Source organism: Parasteatoda tepidariorum, chromosome 8 (assembly GCF_982258835.1).
Source record: "Parasteatoda tepidariorum strain Cologne lab strain chromosome 8, Ptep-v5.0, whole genome shotgun sequence".
Taxonomy (NCBI): domain Eukaryota; kingdom Metazoa; phylum Arthropoda; class Arachnida; order Araneae; family Theridiidae; genus Parasteatoda; species Parasteatoda tepidariorum.
Window position 1 is genome coordinate 12,165,946 of NC_141762.1, and position 25,176 is coordinate 12,191,121.

A 25,176-nucleotide genomic window follows, 5' to 3' on the forward strand; every position below is an offset into this window, starting at 1 on the left:
ACTAGATATACGATTTTGAAAATGAGAAAATACAAACTGGGATATAGAATTTTTAAAACGCGTAAATACAAATTCATTAAAATCACGTATAAATACGAAAATCAATGTTTGATATTATAAACCGCATGAGCAAATCAAGACGTTGAATTTTAAACTTGCGTGAATACGAATCGCTACATAGGTTTTTAAAAAGGCGTAAATACGAATCACAATATCGGATTTTTAAACCTCCTAAATAAGAATTGCAACGTACAATATTCAAATTGCGTGAATAAGATTTGCAACACGCAAATATGAAAAGCTATGTTTGATATTAAAATCGTGTGAATAAGATCGAGATATTAGCAGATTCCAGGCTTGGGACCTCTAAAAGGCTTGTCAGAAGCAGTGTCGTTTTAACTACAAAAATCGGATCTATCTGGAGGGCGGGTAAAAAATTCGGAAAATCTTATCTGCTGTGAGTAAAAGGGGAGAAAATAGCTGAAATAAGTAAAAATGAGAAAGGATTGGTAGCTATGTAGTTCGAATTTCCTGTTTCTCTTTGAAAATCGGTGAATTTTCTGAAAAAGCGGAATATTTATTAAAAAAAGTTAAATTTTTAGAAAAATCTGAATTTTTGATTAAAAAAAAGCTGAAATTCAAGAGATAAAAGTGAAAAAAGCGGAAATCCGCTAAAAAGCGGAAAAATCTCATCCCTGATTAAAGGGTCAAACTTTTTTTTTTGTTGTATATACTACCCCTTCTATACAGCATTGCATGGAGAAAATTGCATTTGTATTTGCAATTTTATGGAAATTACAGTTTTAAAAAAAAATTGCACATTTATTTAATTCAGCTATTTAGTCCAAACTGCCTTCAAGGATAGAAAACACTAAAGCTTTATTTTATAATTTTTCTCAAGTAGTGTGATTAAGGCATAACAGCCTATATAAAAGAGACTAGTCTAGTAGATTTTACGAAACATATATTTCAGTCAAAATTATTCTTGGACATAATTTTATAAAGAGAAACTATAACTAAATTACACTCGTGTTTGTGTACATTGTAACACCATAAAGGAATCTTCAAATTAAATATACATTACATGAAATGTAAAGTGAGGTAAGACATGCAAATGATTGGAATTTCAAAGCGATTACGCATGTACAGTGCACTAAAAAAAAAAACAGACTACCCTGAATTACTTATGATCTAATAATTGGACACTCACGTTTTAGGACTCCATCTTAACGGTTAGAGGGGTGACCTAACATATGCTAATTAATTAGTGCCGATATTTTAAGTCACGAAATCAGACAAAAAAATGTACTTTCTCTGAACAAACATACCTTTTTTCGTCAGATTTGGATTTTGACCTCAAAAATATAGGGTCGCGCAATCTGAGAAATATGGTCTTGTTATATATTAATTTTCATCTGTACATAAATTTTTATAAACAAAAAAAAAAATTGAGACATCACGAACCATTAATTGAATTGTTAAAACTATTTTCATTTTATTTTTAATGTTTAATCTGTTTTGTACAATTGGCTGGTGGCTGGGTCACGTGCAAGCGATTTTCCCCTTTTTGAGTTTAAAGTCCCTTCGCAAACGATTTTTCCCCAACAAGCAGTAAATGGCTGAAGAGGAGTGATGTAATGGATGAGTAGGAGTGACATAATGGTATGAGAGCCTATCAGAGCTTGCCAGAGAGCGCTGTTTTTCTCCCTCTTTTTTTTTTTCTTTCGACGCAGAGCGCGTTAGCCAGTCTTGTAATTTTTCCTTAAAAGTAGCACGTTTTTTTAGGTAGATATTTAAGGGCTACTAGGCCCTGGATCCAGGGACCGGATAACCGATAAGTATTTTTTTTTCCTTTCAAACTGGCGTATTAAATTAGTAATTAATATTAATTAACAATGTCGAACGTCTTTAATTAACAATGTCGAAAAGTGTTATAATGTTAAATTAACTTAAAATAGATACTTGATAATCTAATTACGCCGATAATCTTAAACCACGTGCGAATAAAAAAATTTTTTAAACCCAGCCTAATTTTTTATAAGTTGTTAAATGTGAATTATTTTCCATAATATATATTAAAGTGTTGTAACAGTTGAGATTTTGTTTTGGAGATGTTACACCAAAATTTTGAATTCCTAAGACATTCTAATTATTGTGTTAAGAAGAATGTTTTATATGTGTTGTAACCAAGAATTATGTTTTAATACATTTTTGTTTTTAAAAGTTATATTTGTCTTTAATTCTGACTATGCCTCGTGCTAATTCCTTGGATAGGATTAAATTTCGTGCATGTGCAGTCTAGTGCCATGATTCTCTAAGGTTATCTATAATCCTTTTTTTTAAATAACTAAATATTTCGTTAAATAATGCCCATTATCATTGCTTAAAATTAATTACAGCCCAAATTGCTGTTTAGCTTAGCAGATTAATTTTTCTAACAGATTTTCGAGTCACGTGGATGGCCGGCACGAGCACGTTGGACAAATAGTAAATACTGAATTTAAATGTTAGTTTTAAAGTATGAATATGCTAATTAATTTAACATTAGAATCACGCTGTAACTATTTGAATATTTTTAGATACATTATTTGATTTTTGATTTAAATTGTTCACAACGCAAGTGTAAACTATTAAATAATTATTCCAAATTCTATACGATCTATTATATTATTATTTTATTAAAGGACATTATATGTTAAAAATGATCCTTGAAATTAAAAATAAATTTTAACCACGTTTACGATCCAATGTATAATTTAAATGTAACCCTGGTTAGTTTAATTTTCTTTAACTATAACAGTATAAATTTTTATAAATTATACCTGAATTACTTTTGTCAATACTGAATACCAATTTTTAAGTTATACCTGGTTTACAGTATAATAATTATAATAATAAATAATATTTTTAAATTTAACACTGGAAAAATAATATATTTTTTTAAATTTAACAGTCTCCAAAGTTTAGAATACCTAATAATAATATTATTTTTTGCGTATTTTGCCATATCTCCTGAACTTTTTAAGCGAATTGAAAAATCTTTGCATAAACAAATTTTATAATTGTGTGCTAAGATAATTCCATGCAAATTATAAATTTCAGTAAATATTTACTATTTTTTATAAAAAATAAGTTGTAAAATTTTGGAATTGTATAGGATAAATTTTTTTACATGATTTTAAAATATCTAATTTTACACGGCAAAATACAAAATTTGAGCAAAATCGGTTGAATATTTTCTGATGAATCAAATTTTAAATATAGGACTTTTTTGAAAATTTGATTTCTTAGGCATTATTCAAACAATTTTGCTGAAATTTTGTATGTTGCCATGTAGAATAAGATATTTTAAAGTGATGCAAAAAATTTTATGCTTTACAATTTAAAATTTTTTTGACTATTACTGAATAAAATAGTAAAAATCAATAAATATTTACTAAAATTTATTTTTTGCATGCATTTTGAATAAATGAATTGTATAACCATCTTTAAATTAATGAATTTTATAAATGCGTTCAGATTTTTCAATTCGATTAAATTTTCTCGAGATATGGTGAAATACGCAAAAAGTAATATAACTATCGGGACCATATTTCCCAGATTGGTGCTACCCACTTTTATTTTGGGAGTCAAAAATCTAATCTGTTGAAAAAAAGGAATGTTTAGTCAAAGAAAGTGCATTTTTGTGCTTGATTTTGTACTTCTGCTGCAACAATTTATTAGCATATTTGAAGGTCACTCCTTTAAACCATTAAGATGGAGTCCTAGGACATAATCATTAAACCAATATATTACTGTAATAACAACAAATTTAAATAGATATTAATGGATCAACAACAATTTTTTTAACTTACTATAATAGGAAAAAACTTTTTCACTGACTTGTTAACTAAGCAAAGTTGTTAAAAAAAATAAAGGAAAAAAAATTCCCTGCCAAGTGATTCTCCATTGAAAAACATGAGAAAACCGCTTTTTTGCAAAGAAAGGCAAGCTTATTGTACCATAAACTGAGTTGGTAGAAGTTAAAGAACTAACCCTTTTAAAATACACTACTGGCCGTTAAAATTGCTACACCAGGAAGGAATGCAAATAACAGAATGATATTTATTAGGCACTGATATTTATTAGATATATGATATTTATTAGAAATGATATCATTAGGCACATACATTATAGTTGGAAGAACAAGTGATTAAATTTTCAGGGTAATTGCATGTATAGATCCTGAGGAATCAGTACTCAGAACAGCCTCCCCTGGCAGCAATAACAATAGTTATTCTCCTGGGAATCCAGTTGAACACAGATTGGATAGCATGGACGGGTACAGCGTTCCACGTAGCTTCAACATTATGCCACAATTCATCGACCGAAGTGACTGACGTGTGGTGGCATGCCAGCGGTCGGCAACCATTGATCAGATGTTTTTAATTGGTGAGAGACCAGGAGAACGTGCTGGCCAGGTTAGCAGGCAAACATGTTCTGTGTTAAGGAAGGTCAAGGCAGTGCGGGCAACATGCGGTCGTGCATTGTCCAGCTGAAACTTAACGTTATGGAGGCCTCGAAGATAAGGCAGAGCAACTGGCCCTAACACATCAGAAATGTAACGGCTGCTGTTCAAAGTGTTGACAATTTGAACAAGAGGTGATCGAGACGCGTATCCAATGACACCCCATACCATTACTCCAGCTGATGTGCCAGTATGACGATATTGAATACAGGCTGCCAATGGGCGTTCTAAACGATGTCACCAAACAAGGATGAGGCCATCATGATGCTGTATACAGAACCTGGATTCACATGTAAAGACGATGTCATGCCATTCCTGCGTCAAGGTTCATTGTTGATCACACTATTGAAGACCTGCCTGTAATACAGCGTCATGGGTAGTCGAAACCATGGTGCTGCAAATGTCATTAATTTGTCCGAGCAGACACTTGTTGTCTTGCAAATGATCCCATTTGTTAACTCAGGGTTCGTGGAGTAGCTGTACGATCCCTTAAGGCCATGTGGATAGCATGTCTGTCTTCGTGGCTGTTAGTGAGCTGCTGAGATCCTGCATGGCGTTACACACGACCGTCATGAACCCATCGATTCTATATTCTGCTAACAGTCGTGATCAGTCATGGGATCTCGACCAACGCGAGCAGCAATACTTCGGTATAATTAACTGCAATCCCGGTAGGCCACAATTTGATATCGATCAAACTCAGACACAAGCTGGTAGGCATTTCTCCTTCTTACATACCATTAACATTAAGCATAACAAAACTTTTTTACCAGAGAACAATGCTCAAATTCAATTTCCGTATGAGAAACTTACTGTCAAATATCTTCTGCTAGACACATTGTGAGTGTCGCTACAGCTACATACTTAGCATGAATGCGCTTATAAGCTAATCATTTGCATACCACGACATGCTTTAACCGTCTTGCAAATTTCACGTTTGTGGTTTGTTGCCTTCCTGGTGTAACAATTTTAATGGCCAGTAGTGTAGTTGAAACATTTTCTTAAACGAATTTAAAAATACACAAAATAAAAATTTTGAATTTTAAAAAGTTTTAAACACGGATTATTATGAAGCCCACTCCATTATTTAGTAGTAATACTTATTTTAATGTATTTAATACTTATATAATTTTAGTATATTTACGCTCATATAATTTTACGAAATTATCTAAACTAATAATTAGGGGGATTTTTTTTTTTTTTTTGGACTAAACCACAAGAAACTAGCAAAGTCTAGAACTCTACTTGACAATATTAATTTAATGACTATTTTAGTTTTAAAATTAACTCATATTAATTTAATGACTATTTTAGTTTTAAAATTAACAACTCAGTTTCAAAATGTATCACAGGGTTTGTAAAGTCCTTAAAAAACTAAAAAATGACAGCAAAAGTAAGAAAATAAAATATATTTTAATAAGTTCATATTTAACACAATTAATATTTCCTAATAATAAATATATTTAATTGTGAAAATTTCAATTTTTTTTTTATTTTAAAGTTGAGCTAATAATTTTTTTTTAATTTTTTATTACAATTATTGAAACAACTTTTACAGATTTTTAAAAACTGTACAAACCTTGCATTGTCATGCACTTGAAAAACAATAAGTGTAAGTGATACATGATAGATTTGAAGAAAAGCAACTTGACTCTACTATTTTTTCCCCTTATTAATCCTATTATCGCTAAAATAGAATTTTAAAGAATTGATTAAAAAATTGGACTTTGAAAAAAAATGCGCTAGATATCTTAAGGCAAATATATAAAAATCTCAATTTGGATTTTTGTGTGAATAACATTGATTTTTCTATTGCACAAGCAGCGTATCAGTAATTTAAGTCTTGAGAACAAACAATAAATACATTTCAGCAGTTGCAAGAATTCCTTCCCTCCCATGAAATTTGAAAGATAGTTCATAATTTCTTAGCATAACAACAAGGATTGAGTAGTTTGAGTTCAATTAATTTTTCAGTCAAATTGTCGTTTTTCTAGCATTTGCATACAAAGAAAGCAAAAACTAAAAGTTCAATCTAAGGTAATACTAACTAATAAATACTTTTTAATAAACTAAGCTAAAACAATATACAGTACAGAACCCGTTATCCGGAAATCAGAAAACCGGAAAACCAAAAAACCGGAGCGAAATTCGATAAATTTTCCCGCCATTTTTTAAACAAAAATTTTTTTTCCTCGTAAGATTTTAGGATTTTTCTTTCTTTTTTGAAAGATGTTCACCTTACCATCATTTTGGAAATAATCATTAGTGTATTACTTCATCGTTTTTTCTTCTTTTTAAGATTATTTCCCAAAAAAAAATTTTTTTAGTTGGGTTTAACAATAAAAAAAACTCCTTTTTGTAGCGATTCAGAAAACCGGAAAAATCAGTTATCCGGAATAGCGATGGTCCCGATCGTTCCGGATAATCGGTTCCCTACTGTATATATTTGAGAAGAAAAAAAAGAGCATTTACCTGAGCAGTTTCTTCATTTGTACGCAAATTTAGTAGAGAAACTAAGGCAAATTCACTATTTGCCTTGACTATCGTGTTCTTTTCTTTTGTTCCATTCACTAAATGGGGAACAACGGTTTTCATGAAATAAATAGGTAAAGGTAATTTTCTAGATAAGAAGTGTATTGTGAGGGCTACTGTTTGTTTCACTTCATTTGTTGTGTGATTCATGCTCTAAAAGTAAATAAAAATTCATTAGTAAAGAAAGCTTTTTTTTTTAACATTTTTATTCAATCGATAAATATAATTATTTGATCAAACCCTACAATTATATCTATAAATATGATAATCAAAACCTATGATTTTATAATTCATTATAGAAAAAATTTGCTAGTTGAACAATTAAATTTTTATCAATATTTCAAATATTATTTATTTTTATTATTTCAAAACTGATTTTTATTATTAAATTTTAATCAAATTTTTATAGCCACAGAATTTTATTTGAAATTTCTGAACTTAAATTTCACATTCGGTAGAATTATAATATGTAATACTAAAAATATGATTTTATACAGCATAAAACTTTTTGCACATTACTATTTATAAAAGCAAATTTTAAATCATAGTCATTTGTATTCTATTTCATGTACTCTGTAGAAATATGGAAAACACATTTAAACAGTAACCTTTTCATAAACATTAATAATTTTTATTGTGATAAAGTATTAATGAGTATTATAAAGTATTGGACAGAGAAAAAAGTATTAAACAGAATTAAAAATTGAATTTTTTTTTAAAAAACTGCAAATTTTTTTTTCTTCACAAATTTGGAATTTATTTTGTTTGTTAAAATTTATTTCTGTATATAAATTTTTGTTCATTAATTTAAAAGAAAAAACTAATTTAAAAAAAAAATCATGAAATTTTTGACTAAAAGGAAGAAATAACATTAAAACATGTGAACTAAATACATAGGTGAGTTACAAGTAAGCAAAAACCAAGTTCGATCACATCAAGGATTGAATTAACACTAATGCACTCACTTTAGCAAATGTAGTTAGCAGTAACTGAGGGATAGGTTTCTCTTGTTGTAACATATATAGCATGTAATAGCCTACAGCTCTCACACCACTCAAGACTATGGCAAGCTGAAAAAAATAAAATGGCTATAATTTATATTCAAGTACTGAAATATAGAAACAAGCCATAATGTAACTTTTAAAACTGGTACTTTATTAATCTTAAGTTAATAAACATATAAAAATTCAATTATTGTACATTTGTTACAAATTTTTTTTAATCAAAAATTTACTATGTCCACAATTTCTTGACTAACAGCATCAGGAGGTCAGTACCGCCTTTTAATCATCTTCACTTTCCAGACAGGCTGCTACTCATAGATCTGAAGTAGAGGGTCTCCTAGCCACCACATAGCATTGAAACCCAGTCTGTCACAACGGCATGCCTATCAACTTAAACGTTTTTCAAAAAAGCTTTAATCTAGTGGTAGTAAAATTAAATTCATGCTTTGACATTGTAAGCATAATTTTTCATTTATATTTAGCTCACTCATTAAAACATGTTAAGATGAATAGCTGTTTTTCAATAAGCATGTTTCAATTATTCAAACATAACGGTAGTCAAAATCATTAAAGTCAAATTTATTAAAACAAGACTAGAATTTGAAAGCTTAAAAGTGGCTACCAAAGTAAAAATAAAATCTTACAGAAACTCTAGAAGAGTTGGCAGGTATGCAATGGCAGCTTAGTGCTTTAATGTCTCATCACAGCTCAAACGAGCATGCAATTCCCATAATATTTTCAAGAGTAATTAGATTAGTCCTGAAAATTGATAGCCACACTTTGTATATATGTTACTGATTATTTTCTACCCAAATCAGACCCTTAATACTTGTATATTTAAACAAAACATTTTGTTTTTTAAATTCAACAAAAAACATACGTCACTTCAGTTTTAACAGGAAATTCCATATTAAACTTTGCTTTCATCTTACTATTCGAACTTTTGGGGGGAAGTGATGTATGACTAACTCTGTCCACATCGGACGGGCAGGTAAAACTGCAGAAAAACTTATCTCTGTGTGTTAAAAATAGCTAAAATATGCAAAAATGCAGAAAGCTTCTGCAAAATGTAAATGGGTGATAGCTATGATTTTTTAAAAGTTTATCTTAAAATGTGTTGCAAGATTTATAAATTTTTTTTATAAAAAAAGCGAGTGAAAACTGGGTGGTTTTTTGAATACCAATAATCTAAATAAACTACTGACTTTTCATAACAATAATAAATCCAAATAAGACTCTTCATCCGCTTTTTAAAAAATTTTATAATAAATTTATTTATAAGAAACACATTTTAAGATAAACGTAATATAAAATGAACACAGGAAAAGGCTATATAAAATCTATTTTTATAAATTACATGCAATATTTCTTTATGCAGACTTGTAGACATTTTTTTTAAAATTATTGTATGCAAAGATACTTTAAAATTTATTACAATTATAGTTGAACTAAACTATTTTGAAACTATGTACTATAAAAGAGGCAAGTAGTTATGATTATTACCCTATCAGCTGTGATATAGACTAAGAGCACTTTGATTATTCTTTCTGCCCAATCATCATTCAGAATTCTGGTGGGTGCTTCCTTCAAACAAACCATTAATGCAACACTTCTTCCATGTCTAAGGGTCCAGTCTAGAGAAGTATCATCATCTGAAAAAATTAAGAAAGAAAAAATCACAAGTCTTATACAACCAATTCTAAGGGATCCTACAGACAAGAATGTTTAAAATGTAATGAAGATAATATGATTTTAATTACATACTTTTACAAATGTTCAAAAGTTTTTCAACAAGCTATTAGATAATGTGGCCTCATTTTCCAACAATTTGTTTTAAAAAACACACACTACATGCGTTAGCTGGTTTTAAAATAACTTCAAAAGACTAGGCAGTCTAATTGAAATTTGTATAAGGTCTTATAGTAAGACAAAAATTTGAAGTAGTTGCAAAGAAAAATGAATACAGAAATTATTTTCATTCATGTTTTGGTTATTTAAAATATTGGTTAGATTTTTTTAAAACAAAATAATACCATTAAACCAATGAATACAGCATAAAACATTTTTATGCTATAAATTTATCATATATTATCAACTATTATATCATTTATCATATCATATTATCAACTTTCAATAAAATAGTAATATTATCATGTCATGATAAGTTTGTATGACAATAGAAAAAACATATCTAGACAAACCCATAGAAATAAGGTATGCAAATGCATCTTTATAACTAAAAAATAATATTTAATTAACAAATATGAATATTAACTTATTAGCGTTAATGCATCTTTATAACTAAAAATAAAATGTAATAAAAAAACATAAATCATCAGCTGTTTTGAACATAGAAAGTCAATTTCTTTTATTTCCCCAAATTGTTGTGTTATTGTAAGACCTCGCCTACTTTTTTACCAATAAATGGTCTTGTACATAGAAAAAATATCAGGATTTATTTTTTTTTTTTTTTTTTGCACTGAATTACAATCTATCTAGAATTAGGTTGGAGGAAAATGTCTCTTCACATCACAGTTTTCTAATGGAAAGGCAAAGAACTACACTGAAACAGTCATTTATCTAGAATTAGATAGAATAATGTCCCTTCATATCAGTTTTTTAATGGGAAGGTAGAGAGTTACACTGAATCACAGATTAAAAAGAAAAAAAGAACATTTAGACGTAAAAATAAGAATGTCAAAACTGCCAGTGGGTTAGAATGCCTTTATTTTTACTTAAAAAAAAGAGATATTACTAACCTAACAAGTTTTCTCTGGCAATATCTTCAAACTCGTCATCCGATAAAAATCCACATAAAGTTCCCACACAAGCAGCGGCAACCACTCTACAGGAATCATCTGGATAACCCAACATGCCGGTAACCGTGGTAACAATATTCCTTTTCATCTGATCAGACATCTTATCACCAGCTTGCTTAATTGTGCAACGCAAAGCATGTAGCATAGTCTCTCTGAAACATATTAAAACTTCAATGTAAGATTTTTCTTCTTTTGAATAAAAAATCATGGGATAAAATGATGCATATGAAACTTTAATAGAAATTTTCAATTATTAAATGGGAGAAATTGCCCACTCTCATAAATAAAACATTTATAAGATTAAAATTAATATTAACAAATAAGATTAAGATTAAAGAGTAAATAACTACATAGGTGTGAAAGTACAGTGGTTAATGAATTGAGATGTCACTGTAAATAATGAGTTTGTGTTAATATCTTGTTCAACCCCTTAACGCATTTACCCGTGTCTGACAAGGGCGAACTTTACCGGCAAATTAGCACATGCCCATGTCACACACACACACAATCTTGTATCTTGCCTCATTTTCCTTCTATTGCCTGTTTGAGATCCATTCAAACAAAAATAGATAGGCTAGATTACAATTAAATTTATTAAACATAGATGAAACCACCTTGTTGCATTTTTGTGCAAACCATAGGGTGCATTCTGATGATTAGCTATTTGATTATTTATTTATTGATTGATATATCGATTTAATTTGATTTTAATATTATATTTTGAAGACAAGGTGGTATGCTAAATTTGTAACAAATAACACAGTAATGTTTATAACAGGTAAACATAGGAAAAGTTCCAGAAAAGTAAAATTAAATTAAGGCACTAGTCATTTCTTATAAGCCTAATTAAATATGTAGTGTGCATAAGAGTTGCCTCATTAAGAAGCATTTTTCTGTTTAACAGCACATAGAGAAAAATTATTTATTAAAACTTTTTAAAAAACTCTCATTACAAAGTTCACAAAAAATGAAAAATTAAATTTATCAAAAATTTATAGGTAACATCAGAAATCGTAAAACAGTAAGGCACTAAATGCATAGTCAGCAAGAAATAACTCATTTTTAAAAATTTCTTTTAAAACTCTGAAGGTAAAAACAGAAATTGTGAAATTAAGAGACATTGACACAAGGACCCCCAAATGCTAATATTAGAATTTGAAAGGCAGAGTTGGCAATGTTTAGGACAGAATGGTTTAATCCATGGTTTAAACTGTCCTGTCTAAAACCTTTTCATTCAAATTATGACACAATTTTAAAAAATTATTGTAAAAAATAAAAGACTAATTTATGAACAAGAAACAAAATGAATACAAGTTTTTGTTTTACTAAAAAAGTTTTATTATTTTCAATATTGCATTATTTATTCTGATGCAAAACCATAATTCATCAGTATTAAAAGCATATTTATTCATATTTAAAGGATAAGGTATTAACTTTTGTTATTCAATGAATTGTGCAGCTTCAAAAGTTATTAATTTTTCCTCTTATATTATATTGTTCTCCTTTAATAAGTTAAAGTAAATTGCATAAAAAGTATCAAATATATATAACTATTATGTGTACAATGGTTAAACATATAGAATTTTTACCTTTTACCAATGTTCAAAGTTTTGGAAAATTTAAGACAGTTTTAGTCAATTTAGGACACTTAAAGACAGTAAAACCCACATGTCTTGCACAAAATTTAAGAAGCCCAACCCTGTTGAAAGGTGAACATGATAAAAAGTTTCATTAAGCAATAATTTAAAAATGCAGAAACTTACTTTAAGGAATTATCTTCAGAGCTTTTTACAGCGTTGTGCAGTTCTAAGTATAAAACATCAGGCTTATTGTGCACTAAAATGAGGTAACTTAAAGCACTTGCAGATCTCAACCTCACAGAGCGATGCCCATCACTAAGAGATCGCAAAAATGTTGTTTGCAGTTGAGGTAAAAAGGGTTTCAACATTTGTCCTACCTATGAAGATAAAAACTAAATTTGACAACAGCAATAATTTTTAATTACAAATATTAATTTTAATAATGACTACAACAAATACTTTTACAGTAACTATATTAACCTGAGAAATTTAAGGTAAAATTTTTTTTGATTGGAACCCTACCGGCAAAAGAAAAAGAGGAAGACCCAAAAAAACTTGGCGCAAGACAATTATAAGTGAATTGAAAACAATAGGAAAGACATGGAGAGAGGCAAAATATCTGGCCATAAATAGAGCGAGTTAAAATCAACTCTAAAATACTTTTTTATTCAAAATATGAGTGCACAGTTTCCGAAATAGCTTAACACGGGGGTGCAAAATTAGCGCAGCCCGGAAGTCAAATAAACAATATACTTAGCTTAAAATTTTTGTTGAAATGTAATTTTAATAAATTCAGAAAAAAATACACCTTAATTATAGCATTAAAATTCCTAATAAGATATTACATTAAGGTGAAAAAAGATTCAAATCGTCCAACATTTTACTTTTTTTAAAGACAATTTTTTTTTAACCAAAATAAATTTAAAATAAATATATATTTCAAGGATTTACTAAAAAATTAAAGATATAAACTATTTATACATAGTAAAAATATTAATAAATTTTTATACAAACAAATTTAAGTAAATAATGTGTGCAAATTTAAATGACTTTTATTCAAAAATATTATACAAACAGTTTTGCCTTTTAACTTTAAGCCAATTGGATATTAAATTATTAAAAATAATTAGTAATTAAGTTATAGTGTCTTTAGTTTCATTTTTCCAGACAGAATGATTATAAACCTTTAAAGATCATACAGCTTCTTACTCCTATTTAATAATTCTGGCTTAAACCATTAGTCTATAACCATCATAAACTGCTAATGCCATATTGGTTGTAACTAAATTATAAAAGACTTTTCTAGAACTGTTTTACAATGAATAGAATTTAAATTCATATTATTTACATTTTAGTTTTAAAAAAATTGCTGCTTATTTTGGCACTGATTGAAAAATTACTACTTAATTATCACTTTTAATACAACAATACACAGATATACAATTCACAAAAATACTACTTAATTCACTATTTTTCAGACCTTCATTTCATTCTGGATTATGAAAATTTTAAACAATATTGTAAATAAATTCTTTCTACAGAAAAATTTGAAATTATGAACCATGCATTAAATTATCTGATATCAAAGTAAAATGCAGTTCTAGGTTGAGTTTGGAAGTTCATGGAGAAAAAGTTTCAAAAGATCAGTAACAATTTGTGGAAGGTACTGTGAAATTTTTTCTATGGATACTTGCTACTGAATTAGTCAATTTAAAAGGAATAAGTGGTTCCAAAATTCAAAGTATTTTCAATCAATCTTTGATAGATTTTACCTTAGCTAGCAGTAGTGCCAGTGTTTCTAAAAATGCCACTTTAGTGGGCCAGTTGTATCGGTCACCTAGAATTCTTATCAAAGGTCCAGTAATTACAACGACTGAAGGTTTCAAAGCATCTGAACTTGTGAGTTTAATAACTTCACCAAGACCTTGCGCTGCCTGCTCCTTATCTTCCGACACTCCATTCAAGATGGCTTCCCTAAAGATTGGTAAAATGGGAGATATACCCTGAAAAAAAATATTGAAAAGATTTTTAATCAGAAGACATTTTACAAGAAAATGCAACAAAATGTCAATAGTTCCATTAAAATTATTAAAAACTGCAATGTAAATTAATAAATTTTTTAAAAATATTATTAGTTTGTACACTACTTTCCATGTCCGTTAATATGCTGAAGTTCGATTTTTTTTAATTAATAAAATGGAATGAAAAATTAAAATACAGATTAAGTGTCATGTTCACAATAAAGATGAAACAATGACAAAAATTAAACCGAAATCAGGGACCACCAATATTATGACAGTATGTGCAAAATTTTAAGTGGTCCCAGAACAAGGGCTTACTTGTTTAATTCAAGCCCTGAATTTATGTAGTTAAAGTAAAAAAAGAAAAAAATATAATGATTAATATAATTAGTCATGCTATAAAAAGAGTTTAAAAGTGAGGAGGAAGAATTGACTATATGAAATTAAATAATTACTAGTTTACAGTAAAGAGAAACTACTAATTTTCTTCTATGGAAAAACTAAATTACACGATAAAAATAAGAAAAAGTCAAGATTAGGTCCCTTTCTTTTTTTTCCCCTTAGCCCTTTTTATGATATTATTTTGTAATTCTTGACTTTGTTACACATTGAAGATCCCAAAATAATTTAGCATACCTTCGCAAGACAAAAACCAGGCAGAAGTTCTTCGCCTTTTAAGTCACTAGCAGCAAATCTGACTGCTTGCCTCACATCATTTATGCTTTTCAACTGTTCTGAGGGACCTAAATTCTGCAAAAGAAAGAATGTATAAAAATTACTTCCAAGATAAAAGTTCAATGTCTCATTGAGTATACAGATATTATCAATACCCATTTTCAAAAAAAATTTGAATGGAAGAAAAGAATACACAACAGATACAGATGGAGGGTAAAGATGGGTAAGTACCATTAGGTATCAGTTACAAACTGATGCTGAGTATCAAATATCAATTACAAAAAACTTGAAACTTTTTGTATCAAATACATATCAATATAAATTCAAATCTTGCTTAACAAATGGAATGCAAAATCAAAGTAAAACTTCAATTGTTTTCCTTAAACTGCACTTTAACAGTTTTCTTTACTGCATTTTTAGCATAAATTGCAGATTTAATAATATTGACCTTAAAAACAAAAGGCAGAAGACAAAGTGAATACAAAACTGCAAATATTTTGATAAAAACAATAACACATTTAACAAGTACTTATTATTTACAAATTCAATTAAGTAATAAAAATATTATAAGTCTACAGATTCAAATAGGGTACAATCGCAAATTCATACATTAATTAAGACTAAAAAATAAATTTAATGTAATACTTAATGAAACATTTTTAATTTCTCTCTTTCCTGAGCAATCAAATCTGTCAAAAGAGCACAAAATGAGTATTGCAAAAGTTCAAAAATAAAGCGGTCGAAGTGAAAATTATGGAGAAAAAAAAAGTATAGCATGAAAAATGAGGCGAAAAATGTAATATGATTGTAAGTACTAAATAACACGGTAAAAAGATTAATATAGCTTCAGATATCAAGGTTAATAAAAACTGATATGAGATAAATAAATACTATGAATATGAAGCGTGAGTGAAACTAGCAAGAGAACTTTCTTCAGTTAGTACTTATTTCCAAACTAATATATATGTACTAAACTAGTATATAATAAAACTAATAAATGGTGCAGCAAATTGATACTGGATTGCAACAATTGATGCTTATATTAATCAGGGTGTGTAGCCTACTTTCTCAACAAAAATAACTCACTTTGAAGCACTAAAAAATACTTTGAAGCACTTTAAAAAAATATAATAATTAGGATATTTGCACCAATAATTTTTTGTTATTGTTGAAAGTTTTTGCATTGTAGTAGAATAAATTCTGAAAACGTTGAATAGAATAGCATGAAAACCATTTAGAAACATTTTAGAAAATAAAAAATGTAGCAATTTTTAAAGACACTCAATGATAAAAACGAAAATCAAAAATAAGCACAATTAAAAACGTTTTACAAATGCTATGCACCCTGTTAATCCAGAGCAGAATTTTTAAGTAGTGCTGCCATCTAGACATTAAATACATACAATTAAGTTATTTTCATTTGATATTTAAGAAATTTAAGGGCTTTATGGCTGAAATTCTTATTCTAAAAAGTAAAACTCATTTATTTTATAATTTATACAATTAAACAGCTCTATACTTAACCACTAAGTATAAAATATCATTGGTATAAACACTAATGCTGCGAAAAAATAAGCAAAAAAAGGGCAGGCAAAATTTCTTTTAAAAATGTTCAGTGAAGAGCAAAATGATGATAGTTAAATATTAATTGAACCATTATTCTTACCTTTGTTACGGCATTTAAAGCTTCCCAACTAAGCTGAAGTACTTTCTGATCCTTTTCAGTAAATAAGCGGATAAGGCCACGGATTAACTGAGGCACATGTTGAGAAATATCAACTTTCTTCTGGCAACAATATGAACACAACAAAGCAACAGCAGCGTGCCTTCGTAGAGGATCTTCACTTCTTGTAGCTTCCAAAAGCTGATCAACAATTGTTCGCACACCTAAGTCATCAGTTGCCGCCAAAACAACAGTTTGGCAATACTCTAAAGTCTAGGAAGAAAAACATATTTATAAAAAACACATATTTTTAATACTTTTCAATAAGAAAATGCAATACAAAAATAACGAGAAATATTTTATACAAATATACATCAGAAGATCTATATCATGCACTTCTTCATGCACCATATTATTTTATTATCTCTAAAGCAAAACAAAATCGATAAAGTTGTTGGATTTTATTCCAAATGCTCTTAATAATTTTGCATTTTTTCTGTAAATAATTACTTTAGGGCATATTTCCGTGTTTTTAAGTACTTATACGTAAAAATCGGTATAAAGTATTAATTTTCATCTGTTCCACAGAAAATTTCCATGTTTAGTATGTAAATTTAATGATATGTGAAATGATCAATATAGTAGAACCTCGATTGATAGTTTCTCATAGAAAGATTAATTTCAAACAAAGATTATGGGATAACCACAAATAAGGGTCAACATAAAAGATCAGATAATGAATTGAAAATGAAAGAATTGATGGGCTTAAAAATTATTAAATTCATATTAAGTATAAAAAATTTCTTTTGAAAATTTAAGTAATAGATGTAAAAATATTTGTTATACAAGATACATTTATTTATTTAAAATATTTGGAAACTTTGGTCTCAACATAGTTCTTCTCAGCACAAACAATAATTTTTCATAATTTGTTGCCTTTTGCGAATTTCGCAACTAGTTCTGGTTCCACTTGACGTATTCATAGGCATAACTTTGCACTTCTTCAGTTTTGGTAATCATTTTTGTCCAGACAACACCATAAGTTTCAATATTTGAATAAACTGATGCATAAACATCTAAAGTGATGCTTGAGGCTCTTCTCCCAAACAGTTACAAATCTTTAATTCTGCCTTCATCCTTAGCATCAAGAGTTACTGTCTTCTCAAAACCAAATAACCTCAATATTTCTTTAAAACACCGCTAAAATTTCTGAACGATGTAAATGGGAATCTTCAAACTTTAAAAATAATCTAAACAGGTATCTATTAACATTATAAGAATAACATTTACGAGGAGAATGTTAAAATAACATATATACCAGAAAGCGAAAAATGTGGGAACGATGGATCAAGGTTCGACTGAACAACATAACATTTTTATATAATTCAATGCTTCAAGGTTTGCATTATTAAGATCTTCTGCAGTATTCTGTTTGTAAGTATTGATTAAATTATGAAGATTACCTGTATTTCAGTGGGTGTGTTGATCGCAGAACTCAAAGCTGTTAAAAGAGCAGGTAGAATTTTTGGCAAGTGCCTAGTAAGAGCATCTCCTGCTACAGCAGATAAGAATGATAAGGCTTTTGTGTTCACAGGTGGAGCTGTCAGCTATAAAAAAAGGTAATGCTCATTAGTGTTAAATAACTACCAAAAACTGTTAAAAATTTATAATTTTTATTTCCCTTTTTACTTTCCCTATATTCCTCTAGGGCAAAATTAAGAAACATTGCTAATTGTCACTGACCAGCTGTAGCATTTTCAAAAAGGCACATCTTAAAACGCATGGCCACATTTTTAAAAATTGAGAATTTAAAACTTCTGGTAAAGATTAAAAGGCACATTTAAAAAATAATGAAAAATGTGAAGAAACTAGTATGAAATAAAGTTATTTTTGGTGAATATTATGACATTCATAATTCCACATTGATTAGAAAAATAGTACACATATGCATTATCAACAAAAAAAGTACTAACAGGTGGCAACTTCAATTGTCATTTGCAACATTTAGTTGGCCAGTGGCCTTTGGAGTTAACGTTGATCTATATTAGAGACACTTAAACCTTTTTTTAAAAAAAAGCAAATTTTAATACAACATGACCAATATACAATGATAGACCAACTCTATCTTAATTTGTCACTGATAATAATTTCAATAAATAAATCAAAATAGAGAAAGTACAACTTTTAATCAGTATAAAATACACAAAAAAGAACAGCAATGAAATTTAGTCAAACAAAATTTTAAATAAATGCTTTAATAAAAAAAATTAGAAATTTACCTGTGGAACAAGATATGGCAAAACAACTTTACTTTTAATAGCCATTACTTGCCTCAAACCATCTAGAGCATATTCAGATTGAGCTGGATTACCCTAAAATGACATTTAAAATATTAAACCTAGCAGGAATGAAGCAATAAATAAATAAGCCAATCATAAAGAAATACGTTTTAAAGTAGCCAATCATAAAAGAGCAAAAAGGGCAACTTACCAACTGTCTAAGCAAATGAGGTAAGATGTCATCTAAAGCTCTAACTCCAACTGTAGAATGGAGACTATCAAATGTAGTTGCTGCTGCAAGACGCACTTCAGGCAGGGGATCACTTAAAGCACGTCTAAAATATACACAATTAATTTTAGGAACTTTTCAGAATCTACTTAAAAACATAAATTCGTAAACTATGAGCAATATCCTCACACCAAGGCCTAAAAGTTCATTTTTTTGGTAACATACTTTTTACAATGCAGAAATAAATTTGCAAGAAATTAATAGGTTAGTTGGCAAAATTTTATTGAAAAGCTTTATACAAATACAAAATTATTGTTAATGGAAAGAAAGTCATTGAGCGAGTCCAGGGGCAAAAGTTGAAACTTTTGAAATAGAAAAAAGGCATGATCCAAGGCCACTCTAAAAAATTTTAATATTGAACTTTTTCAACTAATTAAAAAAGTTCAGCATTGTTTAGCAGAATTTGTAGCCTACTGACTGCTAAATGCACCTTTCCACAAAAATGGCCCGCATGTTATATCAATGACTTTTTTTAAAGAAAATATTTATTTTCTTCATTTTATTAGTCTATTTTTACAACAAACAAAACAAATATAACAGTTAACTTGGTATATCATTTTACAATAATTACGGAATAAATACACCACTAACTTTTTCTTGGAGCTGTTCATATCTCTACTTATTTTTCACTTCATTATTAACTATAAATTACATTAAAAGAAATTCATCTTAATTTAATCCTCCAAAACATTAGGAGAGAATTACAGCAATAACTATGAAAAAGAAATATTTTTTTTTTAATTTATTTTTTTAACAAAAAATATGCTTTTTAAGAAGAAAAAAATTTTTTTAGAATAATTAATTTAAAAAACCTATTAGAGGACTAAATTCAGACCACCGAATTTTTCTCCAGACTGATTTTATTTCTGAGGACTGAAGGGTGGCACCCAGATTTATTAGTAAATAAAAAATCAAACATGAATTCTTATACTTAAATAATAAAAGACAATTCTTCTTTTAATGAAAACTAGCCAACAAAATCAGTGATATAAGAAAATATAAAAAATATTTTCATTTTATCTAAGAACTAATTTTTCATTATGTTACTAACAGTAGTTTGCTTTTAATAAAAAAATTTTGCATATTAAAAAAAAACTCCAGGCTGCACTCTGATTTAAGGTTTTTTTTTCACACATTCAAATTTTAAAACAAAATTGCAACTTACGGTATAGAATATATAGATATATTTTTTTTTTTAAAGTGAATACTTTATTAACAAACAAATCTTAAGTTACACACAGAATTCAATTGAATAGCAAAGTACACAGTGAAAGATGAGGAAAACTTATTTGGTTGAGTTAGTTTTACTATCATAATTTTTTTGCTTAATGCTAAATGTCATCTTACATTTATCAATAAGTACAGAAGCATGTCAAAAAAACTGGAAACTTTTACTTTTGCATTGGATCATCTTCAATATTATTTTTGATTAAATTAATCACTTCAAGATATTTAGACAATTTTTTTCTAAAGAGAACTTAAAAATAAGTTTCTAAAATTTTTCACGTTTTCATTGTAATCTTTATAAATAAAATATAAAAAGGGATCTAAATTATAATCACAAGGATATCATATAATTGTGCAGGAAATAATTTTTATATCCAAGTTATTAATTTAACTCATTAAAATCTCATACTTTTCTTTTGAAATACTAGATTAAAAGTTGAACATTGTAGATTTCTTATTTAAAATGTTTTATATTTAAAAACATCTTACCTGACAGTAGGCACTAAACTGTCAACAAAAGTCAGAACCATTTCTCTACTCGTTGATGCCATTATTTCACTTAAACCAATGCAAACTCCTTGCCTTTGATCAGGACGATCAGAATCTAAACCATTCTCCAAAATAGGTATGATTTCTGGCAACACCCTCTCACCCAGTTTACGAACAAGGTCACCTAAAGTTCGGGCTGCAACCTATTGCAAAATAACAATTCAAGTCAACTTATTTATACTAATCTAAATACAACATCTATTTTGATATTGAGAATTCATTACAACATAAAACACTTTAAAAAGGTATTATTTGTGTAAACCTTATTGCAAATAAAAAAAATCGCTCATATTTGATAATTCATCAGAGGCAACGGAATTAAGGAAAACTAATTAAGGATAAATTCCTCAAGTAAGGGGGAAAAAACTGCTTTTATTACTCCTGTTTGAGTGAGACTAATCCAAATTTATATTATGTGGGGAAGAAACTTAGGAAATGTTTGAAAATCCACAAAAAAGAAAAAATTGAATTTGAGGGAACATTAAAACAAAAATTAAAGCAACATAAAACATTGATGTTAACATTATAAAGTCTCAATTTTTACATAACAGTTTAAGTCCCTAATGAACATGAAGGAATGAGGAAAAAGGCAGTTTCTTTTTTTCTGAACATTATGTTAACAGTTAAGGTATTTTATCCTTGCATCTAAAACGTACAGACACCTTCAATAGCTAATCTAGTTTAATACAATTGAATATGCATATTTTTATAATCTGTAAAGCAGGGCTTTAAAAGAAAATGTTTTTTTTTTGGTACATATTCATAAAGCAAGTGTTTGTAAAAATGCTTGAAGTTATTTTTTTAAAAAAGGTCCTAAATTAGAAAAATCATTTAAATAGAACTTAGTCATTAATTTAAATATATCATTCAGAAAATGAATTATAGAAGTATAATTTTAGGTCATGATAATCTTTAAAATATTTACAACAATTTTATTATATTTGCATTTTTAAGATGACATTTATGATTTTTTTTAAGATGAATTAGAACATTCAAAAATACTTTACAACATACTAATTAATTCACAATAAATCACCTTCCTACAATTTCACTCAGTTGAAAACAAATATTTAGTGCAAAAAGAGCACTACCTGTTATTTTATGAACTAAAAATTTTTTATCAGCAAGCATTAGTTTTTTTCCTCTTAATTCTCATTTTTTTACAATGGTCAATTGTAATATTTTTCTGTTTTTATTAAAACAGATTTTTCCCTTAGAAAATAAGGTAAATTTAAAAATAGACATTTATAGCGTACAAGTAACTGGAATTTTTACATGCGTAGAATTTGCTAATTCTTGCACATGAGTTTTTTCTGTTTTGTATACATTAATGTATCATAAAATTCAAAGCAATCTTTCATAACAGTTTAACAAAAATGTGACAAATAGTATATTGTACTGATAAGAAACAGCAATAATTATTTTATAATCATCATAGTCACTTACTTGTCTTTTGTCATAACTATTGCTAGCAAGACAGCCAAGTAGAAGAGTAAACAGAGTAGGTAGAATTTCTCTGAGAGTTCTGGGTGTATTGGTAACAACAATTTTCCAGACATGCAATGCAGCCTGCCTCACCATAAGAGCAACATCTGAACGACCCATGTAAAGACCCGCAAGCACTCTGTTACGTCTATCTGCACCGAGGGAGCCCAGAATAGCCTGGAATTACATTACAATTAAGCACGCATGGCTAAAAACATAGAATTCAACAGACTCATGAAACACAATATTACTTTATGGGACTGCTCTGTTCCAAAATTATCATCTTCATCAGCTGTTTCTGTAGTCATTTTACCACTCACACCTAAAGAGGAAATTTTTTTTGTAAATAAACAAAGTTATAGAAACAGATCAAATAGCTTTTATATAATACTACATATAGCAGCTAGGTTACTTTTAATTAAAATGAATGAAGGTGGTACAAGATACAGAAGCTACGATACTGTGTTAAATTCAAATATAATTACACATGCAAGTTAAAAATATCAAACAGTTTTATAAATTAAGTGTAGAAGAAAAATGAAATGAAACATAAAGAGGAAAAATTAATAGGTCTTAGTTGTTGCTGTAGTTCATTTACGTCGCACTAGAGCTGCACAATGGGCTAATGGTGACGATCTGGGAAACATCCCTGAGGATGATCCAAAGACATGCCATCACAATTTTGATCCTCTGCAGAAGTGATAGCACCCCCGCTTCGGTAGCCCTGACGACCTGCATGTGAAGTCGAGCCCTTAACAAGGACCAATACCGCACACTGTCAGTCCCTACGCAGACTAATTCACATGGTCACCCACTCACACACTGACCGCAGCCAGTCATACTTAACTTCGGTGAGTTGCTGGGAACCGCGTCTTAACGATCAGTCCACTGTGGGACAATAGGTCTTGGAACTCGTATTTGGTGATATTTTTTTATTCTACTAGTGTGACCCTATACTCCATTGCAAGTTAGGAAAAGAAAATTGCAGTAAAGGATTAAGTTATCATTCGTGACTGCATTAGTTCTGTTTTATTCAGCTATCAAATTATATTATGCTTTAAAAACAATATAAAGACTTTTAAAAGTCAGGGATGAGATTGGCCAAAAGGCAAAAAAGCTGAATTTTCACGCGAGTAAATCTTACATGCGTGCTATCATTTAATAATAAAATCCAGACGATTTAAGATAATAGATAACTATGTTTTGATATAAAATTAATTGTCAACTAATTTATCAATATATCACGTGATTTATAGCATAAATATCAGAAACATATTCGCATTCAGTTATGCTGATGTTGTAATGTCTATATATACACCAATAATCGTCGATAGAACAACTGCCACATTTATAGTAACTAATTCAAGAGAAAAAACTTACTTCTTATTAGAATTGCGATAAAGGATTTTAAAATCGTGTGAATATGAATCACAATATTCGATTTAGAAATCACGAGAATATGAAACTCTATATTGGATTTCAAAAATGTGAATAGAACAACTGCCACATTTATAGTAACTAATTCAAGAAAAAAAACTAACTTCTTATTAGAATTGCGATAAAGGATTTTAAAATCGTGTGAATATGAATCACAATATTCGATTTAGAAATCACGAGAATATGAAACTCTATATTGGATTTCAAAAATGTGAAAATACAAATCACTGTCTAATTTTTAAATTGCGTAAATACGAATCACGATGCACAATTTCTAAATCTCGTGAATACCAATCCAAAGCATAATTTTTAAATCACACGTGTAAATACGAAAATCGGTGTTTGATATTACAACTGCATAAACGAATCACGGCATTGGATTTTAAACTCACGTGAATACAAATCGCTATATAGGATTTTAAAAATATGTAGAAACTAATTTGCTACATAGGACTTTTAAAAAATAACGCTTAAATACAAATAGCTATATTGGATTTTTAAACTTCGTAGATAAGACTTGCAATGTACCAAATTGAAATTGCATGAATAAGAATCGCAATGCACAACTTTTAAATCAGGTAATCCAACGACGTTTGAATTACGAAAGTATGAGCTATCTGGCGGGCGGATAAAAATGCGGAAAATCTTATTTTTTACAAGTAAAAGTGGAGAAAATTATTAAAAATGGGGAAGAATTGGCAGCTGCATAGTTTGAATTTTCTGTTTATCTTTGAAATTCGGAAAGAAATATAATTATTTTATTTCAACAGCGGAATTTTCAGAAAAAGCGGAATATTTATAAAAAGACTGAAATTTTTAGAGAATCGGAGTTTTTGATAAAAAGGCTGAAATTCGAGAGACAAAAGCGAAAAAGGCGGAAATCCGCTAAAAAGCGGAAAAACCTCATCCCTGAAAAGTTAAACTCGTAGGACAGAAATTCAATTCGGGCTATATTTTATAAGCAAAAAGGAGACCATGCTACGTCATTACAAGAGTTGGAATGTTGATATTAATTTGTGCTTAGAGCTTGACATCCCTTTAGCGTGCACTTAGATGCAAACAGGCTCTCTCCATAGGGATAATGGTTTTTTCTTAACTTGCAGAGTATA

The 25,176-nt window shown here is 28.8% G+C and overlaps 1 protein-coding gene across 1 annotated transcript in view; it reads right to left on the reverse strand.

The window, feature by feature from the left end:
• Window positions 1–25,176, reverse strand: part of l(3)80Fj (lethal (3) 80Fj) — an 84,274-nt gene that overhangs the window by 5,697 nt on the left and 53,401 nt on the right. The window contains exons 40-53 of the mRNA XM_087149853.1: window positions 22,882–22,952; window positions 22,592–22,807; window positions 21,086–21,288; window positions 19,292–19,415; window positions 19,081–19,173; window positions 18,265–18,408; window positions 16,805–17,074; window positions 15,100–15,213; window positions 14,215–14,445; window positions 12,626–12,819; window positions 10,803–11,014; window positions 9,547–9,695; window positions 8,005–8,109; window positions 6,980–7,192 (exon numbers count right to left, since the gene is read on the reverse strand). Of these exons, the coding sequence (XP_087005979.1) occupies window positions 6,980–7,192; window positions 8,005–8,109; window positions 9,547–9,695; window positions 10,803–11,014; window positions 12,626–12,819; window positions 14,215–14,445; window positions 15,100–15,213; window positions 16,805–17,074; window positions 18,265–18,408; window positions 19,081–19,173; window positions 19,292–19,415; window positions 21,086–21,288; window positions 22,592–22,807; window positions 22,882–22,952 (2,339 nt within the window). The remainder of the gene's footprint in view (window positions 1–6,979; window positions 7,193–8,004; window positions 8,110–9,546; window positions 9,696–10,802; window positions 11,015–12,625; window positions 12,820–14,214; window positions 14,446–15,099; window positions 15,214–16,804; window positions 17,075–18,264; window positions 18,409–19,080; window positions 19,174–19,291; window positions 19,416–21,085; window positions 21,289–22,591; window positions 22,808–22,881; window positions 22,953–25,176) is intronic.